The following is a 21,284-nucleotide window of genomic DNA, read 5'->3' on the forward strand; positions in this document are numbered from 1 at the left end:
GAATACAAGTGTCTAGTTGGAAGCGATAGGAGTATATAAATTCCAATGTTCTTTTTTTTTTTTCAAATGTTTTGAGTCAGACTCCCAGGTTGTTTCTTATTTAAGTCTGTTATATTTCAAACAAAGTCTAATCTATTATAACATTATTGAGAATTCGCATTTGTGAGCTTAGAAATAAATTTTTATCAGCTATAACACACACATACACATAGACACACAGACACAAAAACACAGAGACAGAGACACAGTGTCTCTCTCTCTCTCTCTCTCTCTCTCTCTTGGGAGCTGGGTCAGCAGTTTATCAACCTCATTTCACAGTCAAAGTATATATAGAGGGGCACTTTACTCAAGATCAACAAGAAAGTTCAAAAAGAAAAGAAATGCCTCCAGATCAAATTGCCACTTCTGTTTTCATTCCCTTTATACATAGATGATCTATCATGTTCTCTAGTTCCCCTATTCCCTTTCCCTTAAGATCTGGTGATCCCTAAAGGAAAACAAACCAAACTATAATGAAGGAAGGATATAAAATACAAAGAACTTGATATACAACAACAAAAAAAAGATGAAATTAGTCTAATATGGTCTTTGAGCTTCTTTCAACAAATGTCATATTACTGTATTTAAAGTATCCCTTTCTTGTTACTAAATTTAGGACTATCAAGGGTTGTTGATGGAAGAAATTCGCAGACATAACCTTTATCCTGGTTGTTCCTTGGTTTTGTTTTTTTTAATTTGGATCGGAACATTTTCCTTGGGGGTGGGGCTGGAAAGGGTTGCCAAGGATAGATAGAAGAGAATAGGGAAGTAGCCTGTGACAATTCAAAATGAAACTTTGGCTTGGTTTAACTGAAAATGGTCTTCTCCTTTCCAATTTCTCTCCAGAGTGACCCCTTTAGGAAAAGGAAAAACCAAGAACTGGTTCTCCTTTTTTAGTTTCCTTTTTCAAATGTTTATCTTGTTTATCTAGCACCACATACTGCTAACTTGGTAACCCAAGGGATTGGAAATCATCCAGGCCAAACTTTCTATTTTGGAAATGAGGAAACTGAGGCCTTGAGGCATTTAGTCAGAAATTCAAAACGGAATCTTAAGTGTTCTTTGCATTAGAAGTATTTTGAGGAAATTTTGACTAGGAGATAGATATGTGCCCCTCCTAGACCCAGAGCAGTTTAAAATATGTGAGAAGAAGAGATCATCTAAGGAAAAACTTCATAGATTTTTAAGCTGCAAGAGACCCAAGTGGTGATACAACTGGCTTATGTCAAATGCTAAAACTAGAACACAAATCTATGCATAAGCAGTTTAAGTACATAGTTACCCCAATTACATCTTTTGAATTTTAGTTTGTAATATACTTTTTATTGCTTGTTTAAACAATTTTTAAAACCTTTTTTTTAAGTTTGGAGATCCAAATCCTACCCATTTTAATCCTGGGAATTCAGTATATCTGTATAGAGATCATCTGACTTTGAAGATATGTTGAAACCTTGCCATAGACACTGACTATCCCAGGCAAGTCCCATAGCCCCTGAATTTGTTTCTTCATCAGCAAACTGGGGGGTAATAACGGCAAGGCTGCTGTGAAGAGCAAATGAGATAATATAAATTACTTTGCAAATTTCAGAGTGCTACTATTACTCAGGCCTAAACTGTAGAGAACTGAAAATTTGAAAAAAACAGTATATGCTTACATTTTAGGAAGGGGGCAACATATACACATGGAAATATATATACTGAATTCAATGAGCAATAGATAGACTGCTGGATCTGAGTTCAAATCCAGACTTAGACACTAACTTTTCAACCCTGGGCAAATCACTTAATTCTATTTACCTCAGTTTCCACATCTGTAAAATGAGCTGGAGAAGGATAAGGCAAACGATTCCAGTATCTCTGCCAAGAAAACCCTAAATGATTGGGTTTACAGAGAGTCAGACAACAACAATAAGAAGGGAATCCATATAAAATCGATGCAAGGTCATGTGGGGAGGGAGGATGCTGGCAGCTTGAGGACGGTGACGTTTTTAATATAGGAGGTAGTCTGACTGTCTGAGTCAAGGGCCTTTGAAGCCTACCTCACTTGGTTTTATATTGATGTAAAAACAGAAAAAATCCCAACAGGAGGGGGAAAAAAATCTGAGATTATCTTTCCTTTCAATTGCAAACTGCCACCCCTGAGAAGATGAAGGAGGGAAGGCAAGGGGGAGCACACAGGAAATCCTAAACATGCCCACCAGGAGGAGCTGTGAGGGCAGAATTTGAATTGGAGCATGAGAGAAGACATAAGGTGGTTGGGCTGAAAAGCCTAGACCTCCATTTCCCCCTCACCCTTGGGACAAGACTGTGGCTCAGGTAATGAATTGTTCCTCAGGACCCCGACTGCTATTCAGCCCTGGTTAGTCTACTTTTCTGGGTAGTGGTCTTCGGTCCTTAGGAACTTGTATGTACTTCTGTCCCTGCAGCTTGGGTTGGGCCTGTGTACCACAATCAGAAAGGAGCCCAGTTTGGCCTGGTGGCAGCAATCTCCTAGATGGCACGGCTGGCAGACGTGTGTGTACAAACATAGATGAATGGAGAGAGAGAGAGAGAGAGAGAGAGAGAGAGAGAGATTGTGTCTCGATACAGTTTGTGTTCCTGCCTCGGGCGTACATTGTGGCTCCGTGTTGGGCTAACCAGGGAACAAATACACTGTATCCCTGAGACAGGCCGTAAGTGGCCGGCTCCCGAAGGCAGCTGCGCGCATAGGGGCCCGCAGGTGTGACGAACGCATCCGGCCCAGGAGACACACAAGCGGATACATTGTATCCATGACTTCAGGCGGATGTCCCACCCGTGAGCCCGGGCTGCCCGGGTCAGCGTAGCCTTGCTGACCTCCGAGGGCCTTCCTTGGGGCCCCGTTAGGATGGCTTACCGCGAGCAGGGGCTATTGCTCGCTCTTTCTACTCCCTGGGAGTCTGAGCGCCCACAAAGCGGGGCCTAATGAATGCACTGATCGACGTCGCAGATAGAGGTGAAGCCGCCCCGGGGGGGGGGGGGGGGGTCCCGCCTCCCTCCCGGGCTGCTTCGGGGCGTGACCAGGGATCGATCCCCTGCGGGCTGAGACCGGCTTTTTGCTTGTATCTTGTTGGCCCTGGCATCCTCCGGAGGAGGAGGCACCGGCGCCGGGGCGGTGCCCGGCCGCTCACCCGGCCTGCTCCCAAGTCAGGAGGAGCAGGGGGCAGGCGCGGAGGGGCAGCCGGGGCTGCGGGGGGTCGCGGCCCCGCGGCGGCGCCGGGGTTAAGCGCGGGGGGCGGGGCCGGGCGAGGCGGGGCGGGGCCCGGGGACGAGGCGGCGGCGGAGGCGGGGGCGCCGGGACCGCGCCTGCGCTCTGCCGCCCTCTATTGTCTCCCCGGCAGTGAGGAGCAGCAGGAGAGCGAGCGGAGCCCAGACCCGAGGAGCCGGAGCCGGAGCCCGAGCCGCCGCCGCCGCCGCCCCCCGGAGCCGCAGCCGCAGCCGCAGCCGCAGCCCGGGCCGCTCCTCGCCCGCCTCAGCCCCGGCCGCCAGGCGCTCCGGGCGCTGCCCATGGCCGCGGCGCCCCAGCGGCGGCGGCGGCGGCGGTCCTGAGCAGCGGCCGGCGCCGCCGGGCCCCGCTTCTGGCCGCCGCCCCCGGCCTCCCGGAGCTCGGGGCGGGCGGCGGACTGCGCCTGGCCTCGGGCCGGGCCGGGCGACATGCGCTCGCCGCGCCGGGGCTGGCAGTCTTAGCTTCGCGGCCCCGCCTCCCCTCCCCCCGCCCTCCCGGCCCGCCCCGGCCGCCCCGGCCTCCCCAGAAGCCCGCTCCGGGCGCCGGCAGGTGGGGGAGGGGCGCCTCGCGTTCTCGGGGGAGCGCGCCCCCCGCAGCCCGCGGCTCGGCCGGGGATGGGGGGCAAGCAGAGCACCACGGGCCGCTCCCGGGGCCCCTTCCCGGGCGTCTCCACGGATGACAGCGCGGTGCCCCCGCCCGGGGCAGCCCCCCACTTCGGGCACTACCGCGCCGGCGGCGGGGCCATGGGGCTGCGCAGCCGCTCCGTCAGCTCGGTGGCCGGCATGGGCATGGACCCCACCACGGCCGGGGGGGTGCCCTTCGGCCTCTACAGCGCGGCGGCCGCCCGGGGGGCCGGCGACGCCGAGAGGGCGCCGGGCGGCGGAGGCTCCGGGGCCGACTCCACGTATGCCCACGGCAATGGTTACCAGGAGACAGGTGGTAGTCACCATAGAGACGGGATGCTGTACCTGGGCTCCCGAGCATCGCTGGCAGATGCGCTCCCTCTGCACATCGCCCCGAGATGGTTCAGCTCCCACAGCGGTGAGTTCCCCGGGCCCGGGGCGGGGGGCCTCTGCTGGGGGCCGGGGGCCGGGGGCGCCGGGGGCGGGCTGGCAGCCTCCGGGCCTTGCGGGACGGAGCTCGGTGGGACCTGCCCGGGAACCGCCTGGTCCTGCGCTCTCGTCTGAGGCTGAGGGGGGAGAGGAGGTAAACCCCGGGCCGGAGGATTTGGATGAAGTGCCCAGATCACAAAGGTCCCGGGAGTTGAGCTGGGGTAACCTGCTCACTTGTTGGATGGGCCTTCAGCCCCAATTTCTTCGGATTGGTGTTAAGAACTCGAGGTCCTCCCTTGTTCCGAGGAGGTCACCTTTAGGGCCTCCCTTCAGTCACTGCAGCACTGGTTGGGCCTGTCTACCATAGTCAGAAAGACGAGCCCAGTTTGGTTTAGTAGCAGTCTCCTAGAATAGCTCTGTGTCTGTCTCTGTGTGTGTACATGTGTCTGTGTCGGGCAGGTGCGTTTAAAATGGGGGCGTTCTGCCCAGGAGGCCAACCATTTTGCCGAAAGCCTGGGGCTCAGTTCAGGTTCTTTTAGTATTTACTTAAAATGGAGATGAAATGTCTCTTACCGGAGACAGGTGTGGGCTGTACTTAAAGCCAGTAGATTCTCCAGCCAAAGATTATTTTAGAACAGGGGTTCTTAAGCTTGGGGTCCACAGACTGCTGAGGGATAAATCTGGAAGGACAGGATCTACGAACTCAAATGTGAAAAAATACATCTCTGTTTCGCTATCATTGGTTTCCCTTCCAACCCTATGGATTTTATACATTTAAAAACATGTTAAGAAGGAATTCAAAGAGGGCCATGACATTAAAAAAAGGTTAAGAACCCCCTCCTAGAGACACAAGGGGGTGGTGTCTTCTTTGTCCGCTCCTGCTGCAGGAGTCTTTTCCCCTTGTCTATAGTTGGGTGCTGGCTCTGATTTTGTGTTTGGAAAAAAACTATGTTAGATGTGCTTCTATTGTTTATATGTGCACATAATGGAATGTGGGGGACAATAAAAAATGGGGCTTTGAAAAGAGACTCTATAAACTAATTTTGCTAACGTGATGAAAGGTCACTAGGAGTGGGGTGTCCCAGGCTGCCAGCTGGCAGGCTAACAAGGTCTGACCAGACTATAGGGAAAGAACAGGTCAGCCTTTACTCAGGACTCAGTAGAAGGAAGACTCCTTAGAGTGGTTGTGGGAACCACCACTTGCTGGAATACAGCTAATAAGTTTCATTTGAGTTGAACTCCAGGAGGCAGTTGAGTAAATTTGTGGATTGTCTTGGACTCTTTATCCTTGTCTTTCACAGGAATTTTTTTCACCTGGTTTCCACTGTGGCTGTGATGGAAATGAGGTGGCCCTTTTTTCCCCCGGGAATAGGATGGATTCCCTTTTACTGTTCTTCCCCCTTTAGAGTTTGAAAACCTTCAATGAACTGTTAATTATGTGGGGAAGTAAGTGAGTGAAATTATTTGCTGAACTCTGCTAATATTTTTTTGCCCCCAACTGTAATTTCAGGCCCAGTTAGAGAGAATATGATCTGCATGGTACTTTTGAGTGAGGTGCTTAGCATGAGAATCAATGATATCTGTGCCCCTAACTAGATTAGGTATCTGGAAGTGATAGACTTCTCTAAAAGGGCACCCAAACCAACAATATCTCTGATCTATGAATACCATCTAATGTTTAATCTTTTTTTGAGAGGTTTAAATTTTTCCCTAGGGCCAGATGGATTCTTTTCCTTATCCCCGCCTAACCTTCCCAAAAAGTCCATTTTTCACTAAAAAAAGTGCTTGCGTACCTCCAGATAGACTCATTTATCCTTCTTTGTTAGGCATCTTGTGCCACTCCCAAGTTTCCTGCTAGACAGGAGAACCCACAGTTGGATGCCAAACTAGCAAATTCTTTGTGAAACCTGGATGGAGAAAAGCTTTAACAATTGGAAGGTGTGACTTGTTCATTTAGTCGTGATAAGAACGCTAGGAGAATAATGGGGAAAGTCATTGGGAACTTGAGAATAGCCATGGAGAATCACAGCATATCAGTCCTTTATACAGTGATTCTTTTATTAAATTAATTTTTCCAATAAAGTTCTTTTGAAATGAAACTTCTTGCACCTTCACCTTTTTAGGCATTAGATTTATTTATTGGTTTAGCTTCATTAGGTATTAGGTTTCACCTCCTGACACGTAGGAACCAGGATTTAGTGTGTTATACCCCTCATGCAAGAAGAGACCTGCCTTTGCCCTCTGGAATGAGGCTTGAGCTTTCTTTTTTACCCTTGCCTTAGAAAGGTATGAAAGGTATAGATAATGTTGGAATTAGTAGAGGGCCAGAGGATGCTGCAACCACATATTTACTGAAGAATAAGCTAGACAATTAGAAATTCACATGAACACATTTGCCAGTGCGGATTCATTGAAGAAGGCTCAATTGTGAGGAGTTCTTTGAGGGATACTAGAGAGCAGAATAAAGTCGTATTATAAGTAATGTAGTTTTTTTTCAGGAACTTTCATGGCAGAGCTGGTTTCTTAATCAGTAAGCTCTGTTTTCATAGGATTTAGAACTAGAAAGGACTTTTATAGACCATGATTTCCTGAAGGCATGGTTCTGAGACCTGCTATTCGGAAAGTGCTTCTGAGTAATATCCCTTAAGTTGCAGACACTGTTTTAACTATTGACTTCTTCCCAGCTAATATTTGATGCTATTGAAACAGATGCCTGCATGGTTCAGCTGGAGGCCTTGATTCTTGTGTACCAGCACTGTTTTTCTAAGAAAAACATGCAGATGTAGATATGAGGAAAAGGCAGAACTCACCTGGGTTCCAACACGTTGGCCGCATTTCCATCGTGCCATTGTAGAATGACTGGTCAATGAATGTGGCTGTTCATACATCCTAGTCATATCTCCTGTGCACATGTACATGCTGGGAAACTCAGGCTATCCTCTTCTGTCGCCAAGCTATGAATCACTCACTTGATGATGGTTAGTAGACTAGCCTACAGATTCAGTTTTCAAATTTATTTGATCAGACAGAGCCCCTTACTTATACTAAGTGAAAATCAAAAAGTCTCCATGTGTGTTGCACCAGAGGTGAAGAGATAACAAACCTTCAGATAGGTTTTTAATATTAATAATAATAACTAGCCTTTGTATAGTGTTTTAAAGTTTGCGAAGTACCACGCAGGTATTATTTCATTTAGTCCTCACAGTAATCCTTCAAAGTAGGTACTGTTACTATTTCCATTTTACAGTTAAGGAAACTAAAGACAGGTCAAGTGACTCACAGCTAACACTATCTAAGGTGGGATTTAAAATCAGGTTTTCCTCATTTCGGGCCTATATTGTGCCATCCAGCTGGCCCCCTGGGTCTCAAAAGAGAAAAATGGAACCCCTTTACAGAAAAATTTTTATAAACTCCTGAGGGAGATAGGGATAGGAACTAGACCTTCATTTTCATCATTATGGGGTGTTTTCGTAGTGAATAAACTCTACCAATGCAGAGCTACAACTTCTCTGTACCTTAGAGTCTTTAGAATTGCCTAGAATCCTGGGAATAAGTAAACAGTCCACCAGGGTATATCCAAGGCAAGACTTAAAGCCATAACTTCTGAGTTCCAAGACTTGAACCCAGAACTTCTGGGCTCCAAGGCCATTATACTGTTTCCTCTAATTTATGGATCATCAAAGGATTAAAAAGTACCCGAGAGAAGGTGTCATGGTGGCAGATTTGGTCCCAGTACTTGATGCTGTTGCAGTATTAAGACTTAATTTCCTGAAGTAGAAGCAGGGAGACTCTCCCCATTGGAGTCAGAAAGGCGTTGCAGGAAGTAAGGATTTATGGTAGCTAGACTGTTGATGTGTTTGTTTTTGTGAAGGATATACATTTTCAGGTTAAACAAATCTAGCCCGAAATCCAACATGCCTAGTATTCTGGGCAGGCTACTGTTTTAAGTGAAGAGCTGGATGATTATAATTGAGTTAGGAAAAGGGGTCAAGATTTGTTTTAGAGGAAGAAAGGAAAGAAGTAAATATTTCTGTAATGTCTACTTTACAAAGATTGTCTCAGAAGATCCTCACAATAACTCTGCAGGGTAGGTTCTCTTATCATCCCCGTTATACAGTTGAAACTGCAACACACAGAAGTTAAATGATTTGCGCAGGGACACACAGATAGGAAGTGTCTGAGGTCTAATTTGAATTTATATCTTCCACTGTGCTATGCAGCTGCCTTCTGCATTATTATTTAGGGAAGTTCTTCTGGAAATTGAAATTTCAATGAATTTAATTCTGAAACTACATCTGAGTTGGAATGTTGCCATATTGGAAACAACTTCTCCTCTCCCCTAATCCTTTGATCTGGTTTCTGGTGGTGACCCTTTCATGAAGTCTTTCTCCTGGTGTAGGCTCTGGACCTAGACACAAGGAGAGATCTGGGTTTGAATCCTGCCTCTGTGACCTGAGGAAGTCCTCCATTAGCCATGCATTAGCCTCACATTGTTATCTGATTCATAAGTAAGGCACAGTCTTCAGGTACCTCAGTAGAAACAGAACTTTAAAGCTTTGCCGTTGACTTGACTGGAGGCCATCTCAGTTATTATAGGGAGTTTTCTGGAGGACCTGGGAATGGGGAGAGAGGGACAGAATAACTATCTGAAAAATGAAGGTCATGCACATAGGGAAGATGGCCTTGACCTGGCATCAGAAAAGCTATGCTTGGAACCTCCATATTCTGTCTTGAAGCTCTGGAATCTCTGGAGTGATGGCCTTATTTTTAGCATGTGTTGAGTGGATGTGCTTGCATTCCCTGCTTCGTGGAGTGGTGACACTTGCAGTAATAGAGATTGGGTTAGTAGTACCAGAATAACCATTTCAGGGAGAAAAATACAAAGATTTACCAAACTCGCATGTTCTTATCCCAAAATCCAGGTCACTGGTTATGATCAGGACTTTGGAGCTTGTCTGGATGCAATGATCATGGGAGAAATGAATGACCTGAATACTGACTCAGAACTATAGTAGTTAAAATGTTCCCTTTGAAGAGTACCGTTCCTCCTAAAACTGAACTCAGTTCATTTCTAGATCCACAAGCCTTGAGACCTCATACAAAGTGAATTGTTGACTGTGGCCTCAAACTGAAAAAGAATACAATAATCTCAATAGCTAGATCCTCAGTTGGATAGAGACTGACAGCTTGTCCTTCACCTTAACCCAACTGGTTAGGCAGTAATGGACAGGACTTTGGCTGGGGCCTAGCTGAGGAGTTTCTAGGGTTCTATTAATACATCAGGAGAAAATCTGGAAGCTTTTGCAACTTGTTGGATTTTCTAACTCCTGAAGAGGAAACACTGGACACTTTCATATGTTCATTTTGTGACATTATTTTTAAAAGTCTTATTAAGAGGTCAGATGTTACTCTTGTGGGGTTCAACCTCACACTGGTTGCCAAAGAGTGTTGCTTGTTTTGGGTTGTTTTTATTTTGAAAGGAAGGAAACAGACCAATTTTCTCATAAAGCTAACCCTAGACGATATGTACCCTGGGAATTGATGTCACTGAACAGAAGTAACAATGGAAATATCCCCCTTGCCTCTGTACTTATCTCCCTCCTGATCTGTCTTATGAGTCACAGCTGCCTCTTTGGCTGCCAGGGCTGCAGAAGGGTTTGCTATGTTATATCCTGCCTCATGTATCCTCAGCCACATAGCTAGACAAGCCCAGATCCCAAATTGTACTTGACTTTGAGGAAGACTAAAGACCTATTTTTTTTTCAGATTTGAGCTAAGCAGTTTGAATAGTTGACTTTTTTGTTTTGTGTAGGGTTTGTTTTTGGAGGCCTCTAGAAAGAATATGTTTTTAGTGAAGGTGGTTACCATCTCATTGTTCTTCCTCCCCACCAGCTCCCAAAAGTCTATCTGAGCATTGTGTTTTATTGCTAAGCAAGCTCCGGTTTCTTTTCAGATTGGACTTTGATTTGGACAAACTTTGAAGTCATTTGTCCACCTCCTTACTTTACCATTTTGGAAAGCTTGGTTAGAAGATGGTTTGGTAGAGCGTCTATCTTTTGCCTTCTTTTGCCCTCTGAGGGTATGTGGTTGTTACCCACTTTGTGCCTTGAGTCTTTTCTGAAAGTTGTACTTAGATCTGATAGCAGTTTAGGTCCCCATTGTTGGGTGTCATATTTAAAAAGTCTTTGTAGAGGCTATTTGATTTTTTTTTAGCAAGGCAATGGTATTAAAGGACAGGCCCAAGGTCACACAGTAGGTAATTATTAAGTTTCTGCCGAATTTGATCTCAGGTCCTCCTGACTCCAGGGCCATTGCTTTATCCACTGCACCACCTAGTTGCCCCCCACTCTGACCCTTTTTTTTTTTTTTTTTTTTTTTTTAGTTTTTGCTAGGCAATGGGGTTAAGTGGCTTGCCCAAGGCCACACAGCTAGGTAATTATTAAGTGTCTGAGGCCGTATTTGAACTCAGGTACTCCTGACTCCAGGGGTCGGTGCTCTAGCCACTGCGCCACCTAGCTGCCCCCACTCTGACCCTTCTTAATGGATGAGGCCCTGGAATGTATTTAGCATCACCTTGTGATTTTCCTACCAGTATCTAAGTCCCACCTGACCTTTCTATCTGCCATGACCTGAACCTTTCTGTACAGTTTTCTCTAGTTGGAATGTGTACTTGAGAGTGGGGACTGTCTCCCTTTGTTTTACCCCCCAGCTCCTAAAACAGTGCTTGAGGCATGGAAGCATTGTTGACATGCTCTTCCACTCTGTCCCTGTGTTATTAGGCAATACTTAAAACTCTTCTTAAGTGTGCTTCCATTTTTTATGGAGTCTCCTTTATTCAGTAAGTACCTCTGAAATCCCAGAGAGGTGAGAATAAAAACCAAGTTCCCTGCCTTTGGCCAGCCCCAGATTGTCTCTGTCATTCTGACCAGCTGCCTCTCTTGATTCTTGGGTGACTGCTCCCATTTGTTCCCACATTTATTCCCTTATGTACATGTAAAAACCTGCTAAGCATTTCTTCAGGACAAGATAGAAAATAAAGAAAATACAGGAATCAAGGATAAATTTAATTAAAGAGCATTAATCACAGAATCTGAAGGGACTTTCAAGACCACTTAGTCCAAATCACACTTCAACAACTACACTCCCCTCAAAAATGATCCAACAGGATCCAGCCTTGAAGCTGTTAGTGAGATAGAACTCATATTGTTGTTTAACCATGGCATGGCGGGGGGGGGGGGGGGGGGGGGGCTGCTGCCAGGACAAGCAAGTGAATTTGATTTGAGTTGGGGGGGGGGGGGTTGTGCAAAGTCGCCAACTTACTTTCTCCTCCAGAGCCATCTGGCTCCAGTAACCAGATATGGATCAGGATGACTGGAGATATCCCTGGGTGCAGTGAGAGTCATTAACACTACAACATTAAGGTGATCATTTGGGAACTTCTCAAGCTCTCTGGGATTCTGCTGATAACTGATTTTCTTCTTCTGGTCATTTGGCATCTCTTTAGGAGATCTCACACTGCCTCACTATGAACAATAAAAGTAGAGCAAGAAAAGTTTTTGGTTTTTTTTTTGCAAGGCAAATGGGGTTAAGTGGCTTGCCCAAGGCCACACAGCTAGGTCATTATTAAGTGTCCGAGACCTGATTTGAACTCAGGTCCTCCTGACTCCAGAGCCAGTGTGCTCTATCCACTGCACCACCTAGCCGCCCCTGGAGCAAGAAAATTAAGGACTTTTCAAAAGAGCTATAGGAAGGGTTAGTTAGGTGGTGCAGTGGATCCTGGAGTCAGGAGGACCTGGGTTCAAATCAGGTCTCGGACACTTAATAATGACCTAGCTGTGTGGCCTTGGGCAAGCCACTTAACCCCATTTGCCTTGCAAAAACCTAAAAAAAAGCTATAGGAGCACTTTGGATTACTGAGGGGTTGTTTTTCTACAAATACTAAAGTTGTAGATCTCTCCATACATTCTTCTAAGTCTCACCTCACTATTCACTGCAGGTTAAGCAATCAAAAAGCAAGTTTTTAAGAGAAACTCTGAATCATCTTCTGACTTGCATACATTCAAACTCTAGAATTTTTTTTTTTTAGAAAGAACCCATGACTTCCTGGGACAATCCCCACTATTTTGAATTATTGGGAAATTTTTCCCTACATTAAGCCTCAGCTTCCTTTTTGAAACTTCCACCTATTTTTCTGCAGCCTTTCCTTATGTCATATGCCCCATGCTGATTGGCACATCCAACATCAGGGGATGTGCTACCCAGAACCGATTGCAGGCTCCCAGGTATACCCTGACCACGTTCTCCCACCTTCTTAAGGTAACCAAGCAGACACTTAATTTTGGGCCTGCCAAAGAAACACTGTTCTGTACACTTGCCCTGCTTGTAATCATTAGACTTCTTCAGATGAAATAGCATCTTGCTACATCTCCTCCAAATTGTACTTTGGGTATTGATGTTTTGAACTCCAAAGTAAATCTTTAAGTAACACTCTAATTCCATGCAAAAAAAGAAAGGGGATATACACACACAAACACACCCAAAGCTTACATTCTAATGGGGAAAGATAATAAACAGAAAGAAGCTGAAAAAGTACTGACTTGGGGCAGTGGGGAAAGTACTATCACTGGGGGAGTGAAGGCCTGATGGGAGAAGTCCAGAGGAGTGGATCTGGGTAGATGATAAAGAGTTGGGTGACCTAGAGAAGACCTAGTGAAGAGCTTCTTATTTTGCCCTCTCATCAGGAGCCTCAGTGGCACAGGCTTCTAAATGAGTTGTGAGTACCAAGACCAGTTAGGATCCTGCCGAGTCTTGAGGTTCCTGGTGACATGATGATGTATGAAGGAGCACACCTGGGTGAGAAATGAAGAAATTAGAGCCGTGAAATTATCTTGTAACATAACTGGATTTGTCAATCTATGTTCAAATTCCAACTCTGTCACATCTGTTGTAAGCCCTGGGCAAGCCACTTCTTCAGTTCTCAGTTTCCTCATCTAAAAATAAAGGGGTTGGACTAATGTTCTTCTAACTCTAAATCTTTGCTCTTGTGAGTTCAGTTTACTTTCTTTTTTTTTCTTTAGCAAAACTCATAGGAGTTGGGCCCTAGCTAACAATCTACTTTTCTCATAGGAAAATAGAGTTACTAGATTTAGAACTTAAAGAGACTCTAGTAGTCATTGTAGGGTGACCTAGGAGGAAACTGAGGTCCAAAGAAGTTAAGTGTCTTGCCCCAGGAGGTCACATGCATATAGTGTGGCTTTTTTTGTTAGTTTATCAATATTTTAAATTAATCAGTACATTAACTTCTGCATCAGATACCAATGACAGATTGTAGAGACTCCCTGCTCTTTGACCTAAAGAAACCCTAAAAAATAACAGCAGAGGACCCCAGAAAGATTGTTGATGAAGAAACCAAAAGAATCAGAAATAAGTATTGCCACCCTGTCCGGAACTGTACAGAGGCCTTACCAGGCAAGCCAGCTCTGAGCATAGATCTAATCTAATCCAGATAAACACCTAGAGGCAGAGAAGACATAGCCAGGTCTAGTGTCAGTGCTTATGAGTGGACCTAGAGCCAGGCAGCTTACATTTTGAGCAAGCCATTGGAAGCTCCAGTAATTAGGAGTCTGAAACTGAACCCAAATTGCTTTTTCAGAACAAAAGAAGTTACATGCAGAATTCATCTCTATAGATCTCTGAGCAGGAAGATAAGATGTACACTTGGAACATTGGCAACCTCTGCAGGAGATAGGCCAATTCGATGCCTCCATACCAATATCAAGGAAACTGCTGGAGTCTAGTGTGATCTCCAGCAATCCTGGAACTTCTAAGGGTCTCAATAAGAGAAAGGACCAACTTTCTAATTGGGGATTGTACCAGGTGACGAAGAATCTAGACAAGGTCAGTACTTTCAATGGACCACAAAGAGACTAACCACCATATTGAGATTGACAATGACAGCCTTTATTCAGACTAAAGAGAGAACTCTTCCTAAACATAAATTGAGACTGAAAATTAGAGTGAATGGGGTGTGGTGGGGGGGGGTGGGGGAGGTGGTTGAAGAGGAAGGGAATATGCCAAACAATGATTTAAAAAAAAGTACTTTGAATTAATACAAAATATAAAAGTAAATCCAGAAGAGAATAACCCCACAACAGTTACAAGTTTGGTAAAAAGGAATATATAAAGGAGGAAGAAAGGGGTGGAACATCTATTTCTTACAATTGTGGTATAAGAAGTATTCAAGCATGGAGGAAAGGCTGAAGAGAGCAAGCCTTGGTGAACCTCACTTTTATCTGAAATAGATGATGAGAGCTTAGATACACACCAACACCAGCATAGAAATATATCAGACTCAACAGGGAAACAACAGGGATGGGGGTGTATAAGAGGAGGATAATTATGGGGGGAGGAAATAGCTATAAACAAGCTTCCTTGTGCTCACGGGGATATTAAAGTGGAAAAAGAGAAAAGCAAAGAGTTAGAATTTAAGGAAATGAGCACCATGGATTGTAAAATAGTTATATAAACTGTGGTATATGAATAGAATGTTATTATTCCAGAAGAATTAACAAAAGATGATTTCAGAAATTCTTTGGTAGTAGGAACTGATACAGAATGATGTGAGCAAATCCAAGAGAACGTTTTATACAAGAAAAGTAACATTGTCAACAAAGCAACTTCAAGAGACTTAATACTAAAAAAAGGATGGCCAGTGAAATATTTTTAAATGTACAGAAGGGAATGAAAAGAAGCCTAGATAAGCAGAAAAGTTTTGAAAATGTGTAAAATTCATATATCAAAATTCAAAAGCAAGCTTATGAAATGGAAAAGTCAGTTGTATACATTCCTCCTTTTGGTGTGTGTTCTGTGTGTAGATGAAAATGCTCTTTTTCCTAGGTTTAGGTTCAAAATAAAAAAGTAGAATTTAAAAAAAAATCCAGAAGATAGAAAATCTTGTCCAAGTAGTGGTTTCCCTTAAATAGGGTGGACCAAAGAGCAAACCCATGAGACAAGACATTTTAGAACAGTCACAAGACCGAAAAACTATCAAAAACAAGTGACCTGAAAACAAGTGTACGAGGGGATTTAAGCATCATCAGACTCTTTGAAAACTATGACCAAAGGAAAAACATTTCAAGATAAGACCAACAAAAATTAGAGTCAGAGGGTAAGATGAAAAAAGAATCCATTAGTTAACTCTTGAAAGGAAGAATGCTCAGATACTCTCCACTTTCTCCATCTTTATATCAGCAGACAGATTGTAGGACTGATTTTGGAGGGTCATTCATTTAAAAATGTTCTAGCTTGTTCTTTTCCATTTCTGTGAATGGGGTGCATGATATCTGATATCTATCCTCATTTCAATTCAAATCTGTGGAAGATAATTACACAAGTTTTTGTCATGTATAAAGTGTTATTTTAAAAAACTATCTGGCATAGTACTCATAACCTAGTTCCTGTTTTCCTGAAATAAGGGATTGAGACCCTTAAGTGGGCAATCTGCTTTTAGTCTGAATGAATCCGTCTCATCTGCCTGTCTTATGTTCTATGTTTTGTAAAAGGGGCTGCTCTTGCTATCTATTCAACAGATGTAATGTGCACTCAAAATTAAAACATTTTTATTTTCCTTTCACTCTTGCTGGATAAAGGGTATTGAAACTAATAATTCTGTCCATTCTCTGGAGAGATTTTTTTAATAAGAAAAATCTAGATTGTTTACCAGGATTTGGGATTTTGTCCCAAGTTAAAAGTAATGGGGACTATAAGTAGCTTATATTTAGGAACAGGTTTTTTTGCAGCATTGTGTGACAGAGACAAGGAAGGAAATCTGGTTTTCCAGTGCACAAAAAATGTTTCTGGTATTGTAATCTGAGTCTCCCATGATTTCTACCAATTAGGAAATTTAGTAGTAACTAACTGCTTTGGAGCAGTTGGATTGAGGGTGCTGATAAGTCAGTAGAACTGGTTGTTGTATTTTCCTCTTAGTTCCCTTTACAAGGGGTATTTTCTATTAATATTTCTAGTACTTTGTCTTTAAAACTTCAAAAATTGTTTTTTTTCCCTCTGTTTAACATACTGGAGTGGCATTTATATATCTATTTGGGATTAGAGAGAAGAATGAGGCCAAAAAGTCAAATGCCTATTTCATCATTATGCCAAGGAATAATTTTTATAATGAAAATTCAACACATAGTTCATTTTTCATTTGACCTGGCCTTTTGTTTCATGGCCTCACTTTTATGTTCTTTTTGCCCTAGAATAGTGTTTTAATGAATTAATTGCTTTATTCAGAATTCTGTAGTGACACCACAAGTCCCAGGAGTAGCTACTCTTACTGTGCATTGAGCTCAATCCCATTTGCTCACTGCTGGTTGAATTCAGGACTTGGTGTCAGCATAGAAAGCCCCAGAGTTCTAGCATGACACAGCATTTGGTTATGCTCCATAGCTCTATCTCCATCACCAGAGAAGGCTCTTTCCCTCCACTCTCAATCTCACGCTCAAATCCACCCTCAACAAAACATTCCCCTGTTAATGGTGCTTCTAGGAGAAGGGGAGGTTAATTTGGCCTTTGCCCTGTATAGCAGAAAAAATAGATTTTTCTTTAGAGGTATCCAAAAGTGGCAAGGCAAAGGGAAGACAGTAGTATGAAGAACCAAATTTGATTTAGGAATAACATGTACTTGTTAGATATTTGTGCTGAATGTATCCAATGTCGTATGGCTACTAAATAGACAAATTTGAAGATACTAATAATTCTTTTAGATATAATGTGTGCAGTCTGTATAAAGTATGCTTGTTCTTCTTTCTTAGCATTTATCTCTTGTATTAATTTTTATATACTATGGCCTTTACCAGATCAAAAGCTCTGTAAGGGTTGGGGACTCTTGTCTTAGAGACTGTATAGTTTAACAGCTTAAAAATAGTTGCACATTATAAACGTTTATTGCATTTAATGACCGCATTACTATAAAATATTCTTTGTGTAAGAATTTAATTCACTTTAAAGAAAAGTTTGATTATCCTCTTGACTCATCTGTGACTTGGGTGATAGAAATTTCAGATACCCGTTTGGCAACACTTGCAAATATGTAGCCAGTTGACCTAAATAAGAACTTTTTTCCTGCTCTTTTTTCTGTTTTAATAAACTAATCTCAAGATGTTGGTATTTGAATAATGGATTTTACTTTTTTCTTGGACTTTTTAAAGGCAGATTGTTTTCCCTTGCATGAAATTCCCAATGTCTTTAGAATAGAGTGGAGGAATATATGTATTGTGAATTCATTGATTATAGTTACAGAGGAATGGAGACTGTAGTCTCTGATTTCCTCAAACTTTTTGTAGAAATTACATTTGTAAATTAAGGGACTTTGAAAAAATTTTGGAGCTCTCTTGCTATATCAAGAATTAGGAAATGGCCAGAGCTTGGTGGATTAGTTCTTGGTAATGAGAGAGGGTCATTTCTGAAAGACTTCAGAATATCATTAACCTCTCTGCTTAATTTCTCATCTATGAAATGAGAGGGTTGAACTAAATGAACTCTAAGGTTTTTTTGTGACTCAGAAATATTATATAAGACCATCTTGGTCTTCCCCATTCTACTGTGAAGCAAAGTACTATGAACAGAGGGAGGCAGGAAGCCCACCATTTTTTTTGTTCTGATAGTCACAGAGGAGGAGTGTTCCTTCCTAAGGAAACCTTTCAGAATTGCACCCTGTAGGGACTCACAGCTGTGGCAAGGATCTGTTGCTATAGCAACAGTAGCCTTAAGCCTTTCTCCATACCCTGGATGTGCTAAGATGCCATATTAAACTTTTAATGCTTTACATATTTTTAGGGAGATAGACTTTTCTTCTTCCCCCCCCCCCTGGGATTACTACCATTTTCTTCTGTTCTCTTCTGCATTATTCTTATAGTGAATAGAGGATTTGCTGATGCTTCAGGATGTGACCTAAGACAGTCCAGCTATCTTTGACAAATACTAGGCCCCTTAAGAGTTAAAAGCAAGAAAACAAATAATTTTTTTAAAAAGTTAAAAGCAAGTTAGAAAAGACAAACAAAATTCTGAGAGGGCAGGCCCAACTATGAGCCATGCGTATATGCTCTGGAATCTGCAGGAATCAGTCTAGAAAGTTGAACATACTGACCATATTTGGCCCATCTTTGGTCTAGTCTAATAGGAAACAAAAAAAAAACCTGGTCTTAGATCCCCCCCCCCCCCCCCAATACTGGCTAAATAACCTACGATGAGTGTAGTGGGGATTTGACAATTTAGGGAAATTATCCTATTGGATTTGATTGCGTTGTATGATTTTGACCAAATTGAACATGGAGAGTTGAATGACTACAATTTACATATCTCTCCTTCTGACTCTTTGAGAGACACCTTGTTAGGTGGAGAGAGCCAGCCTCCAATACATGAAGATCTGGGTTCAGGTCCCACCGGTCCCACCTCATATATATATGTATATATATATACATATATATATATACACACACACACTGACCTTTCCAGTGCCCCAGACAGCTCTTAAAACCGAGTAGAACAGTGTCAGTCATCATTCCTCTCTAGAAATGCCTTATAGTCATGAAATTACAGGTGCAGGACTTTCTCTCCTTTCTCCTTCCAATAAATAAATACAAGTTCAAGGTCTTAATTGAAACTTAAGAACCCTGTGAGGAGGTCACAGGACAAGATTTCCTGTCCTTGCTTCATGCAAGGAAATTGAGATCCACAGAGACTTGCCAAAATTCATATAGCAGGTAGCTAAAGCACATAGTGTGGGGAAGAAAAGAAATGGAAAGCTCCCCCTTAATTCTATATCTAGCCCTGGAGTAATTAAGAGTTGACTAGATTAGACAGAGGTCAAAGAGAAAAGGAAGTTTGAAAGCTTTTATGTTGGGATTGGCATCAATCTCCAAACCTGTACTTTGGAGAAGCTGCATTTTTTGATACTTAAATACATCATTCATCTTGGTCTTTGGTCTCTGAACATGAAAACACATAATGTTAGATAAGACAAACAGAAAAAGGATGGGAGTACTTTAGAGGAAGGATGGTAATGATGGGGTAGAAGAACAAGATTAGCATTTTCTGCAGTGTTGGTGCATTTTTGATGGACTTCAGATGAACAAAGAATGTGGAACTGGATAGAGACCTTGAAGAACATCCAGTCCAGTTCTTTCATTTGACACATGAGAAAAATCACATCTCAAGTGGTACAGAAATTTCCTCAAGGTCACAGAGATAAAAAGTTGTTTAGCAGGATTTGGGCCAAGATTATAGGCTCATAGATTTGGTCATCTAGTCTAAACCTGTCCCCTTTCCCTATTTTATAGGTGAGAAATTGATGCCTGAAAAGGTTGCAATTTACTCAGGGTTACAGAGTTAATGATGAAAAGTGCCACAAATTGAAGTGAGGTCCTCTGACTCTAAATCCCATTGTGTCACATTCCCAGGTTGGTCCTCCAACATCAAAGCTGGTGTTCTTTCCCCTGCACCACTCTATCTCCATACTAGTCAAGGGATGTTTTAATTGACTGATGTTAATTAGGATAGTGGCTTAGTCACAAGGTGCTGGGCTTTGAAGAACAGTTTATAGACTGAAGGCTTGCAGAGATCAGGGGCTTTTTCTCTGTATCTCTAAAGAGAGATTAAGGTTCTCCCTATAACTTCTGGTGACTTTTTATTTCTTCCAGTCTTCCTTCCTATCCTTTTAGTTTGTTTGTTTTTGCAAGGCAGTGGGGTTAAGTGACTTGCCCAAGATCACACAGCTAGCTCCTTATTAACTGCCTGAGGTCGGATTTGAACTTGGGTCTTTCTGACTCCATGGCCAGTGCTCCACCCACTGGGCTACCTAGTTGCCCTGCTTCCTTCCTATCCTTGTGGAGGTGAGGTGAGATCCTGAGGAAATCATTTGGAGAAGATTCTCCTCTGAGTGATTTCTGTGGCTCTAGCTAATTGAAATTTATCCTTCCACGTCCTTGCTAGATATATCATTATCTCTTGTTAGATCAAGGTACCATGAACCAAATTGATCATTGCCACAAGTTATTTAAGGCTGTCAGTGGGAAAACTGGATTGCCCGCTCAACTAGGAAAGACCTAGCCCAGGAACAGCTTATTCAGAGAGGGCAAACGAATTACAGAGCAGCCAGAGGAGGGACTGGATTTTCATCCTCCTTTCAGTGCTTCCAGAAATGCACTGGACACTCAGTACATCTCTGATGAGAGGGAATAAGCTTTAAATAAAACTGCTCGTTTCTCCCGAACTCCTTCCACTTGGAAGGAGGACACAGCTAGCTTGTTCCTGAGCCTGCCGACTCCTCCCAACCCTCTTTCTGCAAAGGGGCTATTTCTGTCTATGGCTAGTGCAGGAAAGAGTTTTTTAAAAAGTGTCTTCAGTCTCCAAGTTATTCAACTGAATTTAGAACCTCTGAAAGAAAATGGATGTGCTGCAAAGACTTGTACTCTTGAGGCCAGGTTTCTAAATGGCAGCTATTCACGTCTTTTGGCTCCAAGAAATGCTCTCACTTGCTAAGGGTTCTGCAAAGCAGAAACTGCCAAGCAAAGAACATACTTGTGGAGATATGGGAGAAGTCCATGCATCTGCTCAGCAGGGCTGTGGCTGTTTGACCTTATCTCAGGTGATGTACTGCACAGAAATCTCATCAGGGACACCCACAGTGTGAATATTGAATGGATTCTGGGTATGGAAACCTGTCCATCTTCAGTTATCCTTCCCTTCCTTTCCCTTCTTCCAGTTATATGTGAAATGAAAAGAATTGCCCATAATATAAACATCTTTTGTGAGTTATAAGTCACTTCTAGCCTTCTCTCAGATTGTGAACACAGTAAATACACAGTACACAGACAATGTGTGAGGAAAACTCCCAAGCAAGTTACAAACCATTGCTTTTTAAAAATTGTCACCATTGATTGAAATCTCTC

At 43.1% G+C, this 21,284-nt stretch overlaps 1 protein-coding gene across 3 annotated transcripts in view; it reads left to right on the forward strand.

The window, feature by feature from the left end:
* Nucleotides 1-3,810: 3,810 nt before the first annotated feature.
* The window catches only part of ZNRF1 (zinc and ring finger 1), a 95,141-nt gene continuing 77,667 nt past the window's right edge, over nucleotides 3,811-21,284 (forward strand). For 2 of the 3 annotated variants that reach the window (XM_074199570.1, XM_074199565.1), the window contains exon 1: nucleotides 3,812-4,324. In XM_074199570.1, coding sequence (XP_074055671.1) covers nucleotides 3,898-4,324 — 427 coding nt within the window. In that variant the 5' untranslated portion in view covers nucleotides 3,812-3,897. Of the gene's footprint in view, nucleotides 4,325-21,284 lie in introns of all 3 variants that reach the window. The other variant, XM_074199580.1, reaches the window with a different exon arrangement.

The sequence above is a fragment of the Macrotis lagotis genome, chromosome 1 (genome assembly GCF_037893015.1).
Source record: "Macrotis lagotis isolate mMagLag1 chromosome 1, bilby.v1.9.chrom.fasta, whole genome shotgun sequence".
Lineage (NCBI taxonomy): Eukaryota > Metazoa > Chordata > Mammalia > Peramelemorphia > Peramelidae > Macrotis > Macrotis lagotis.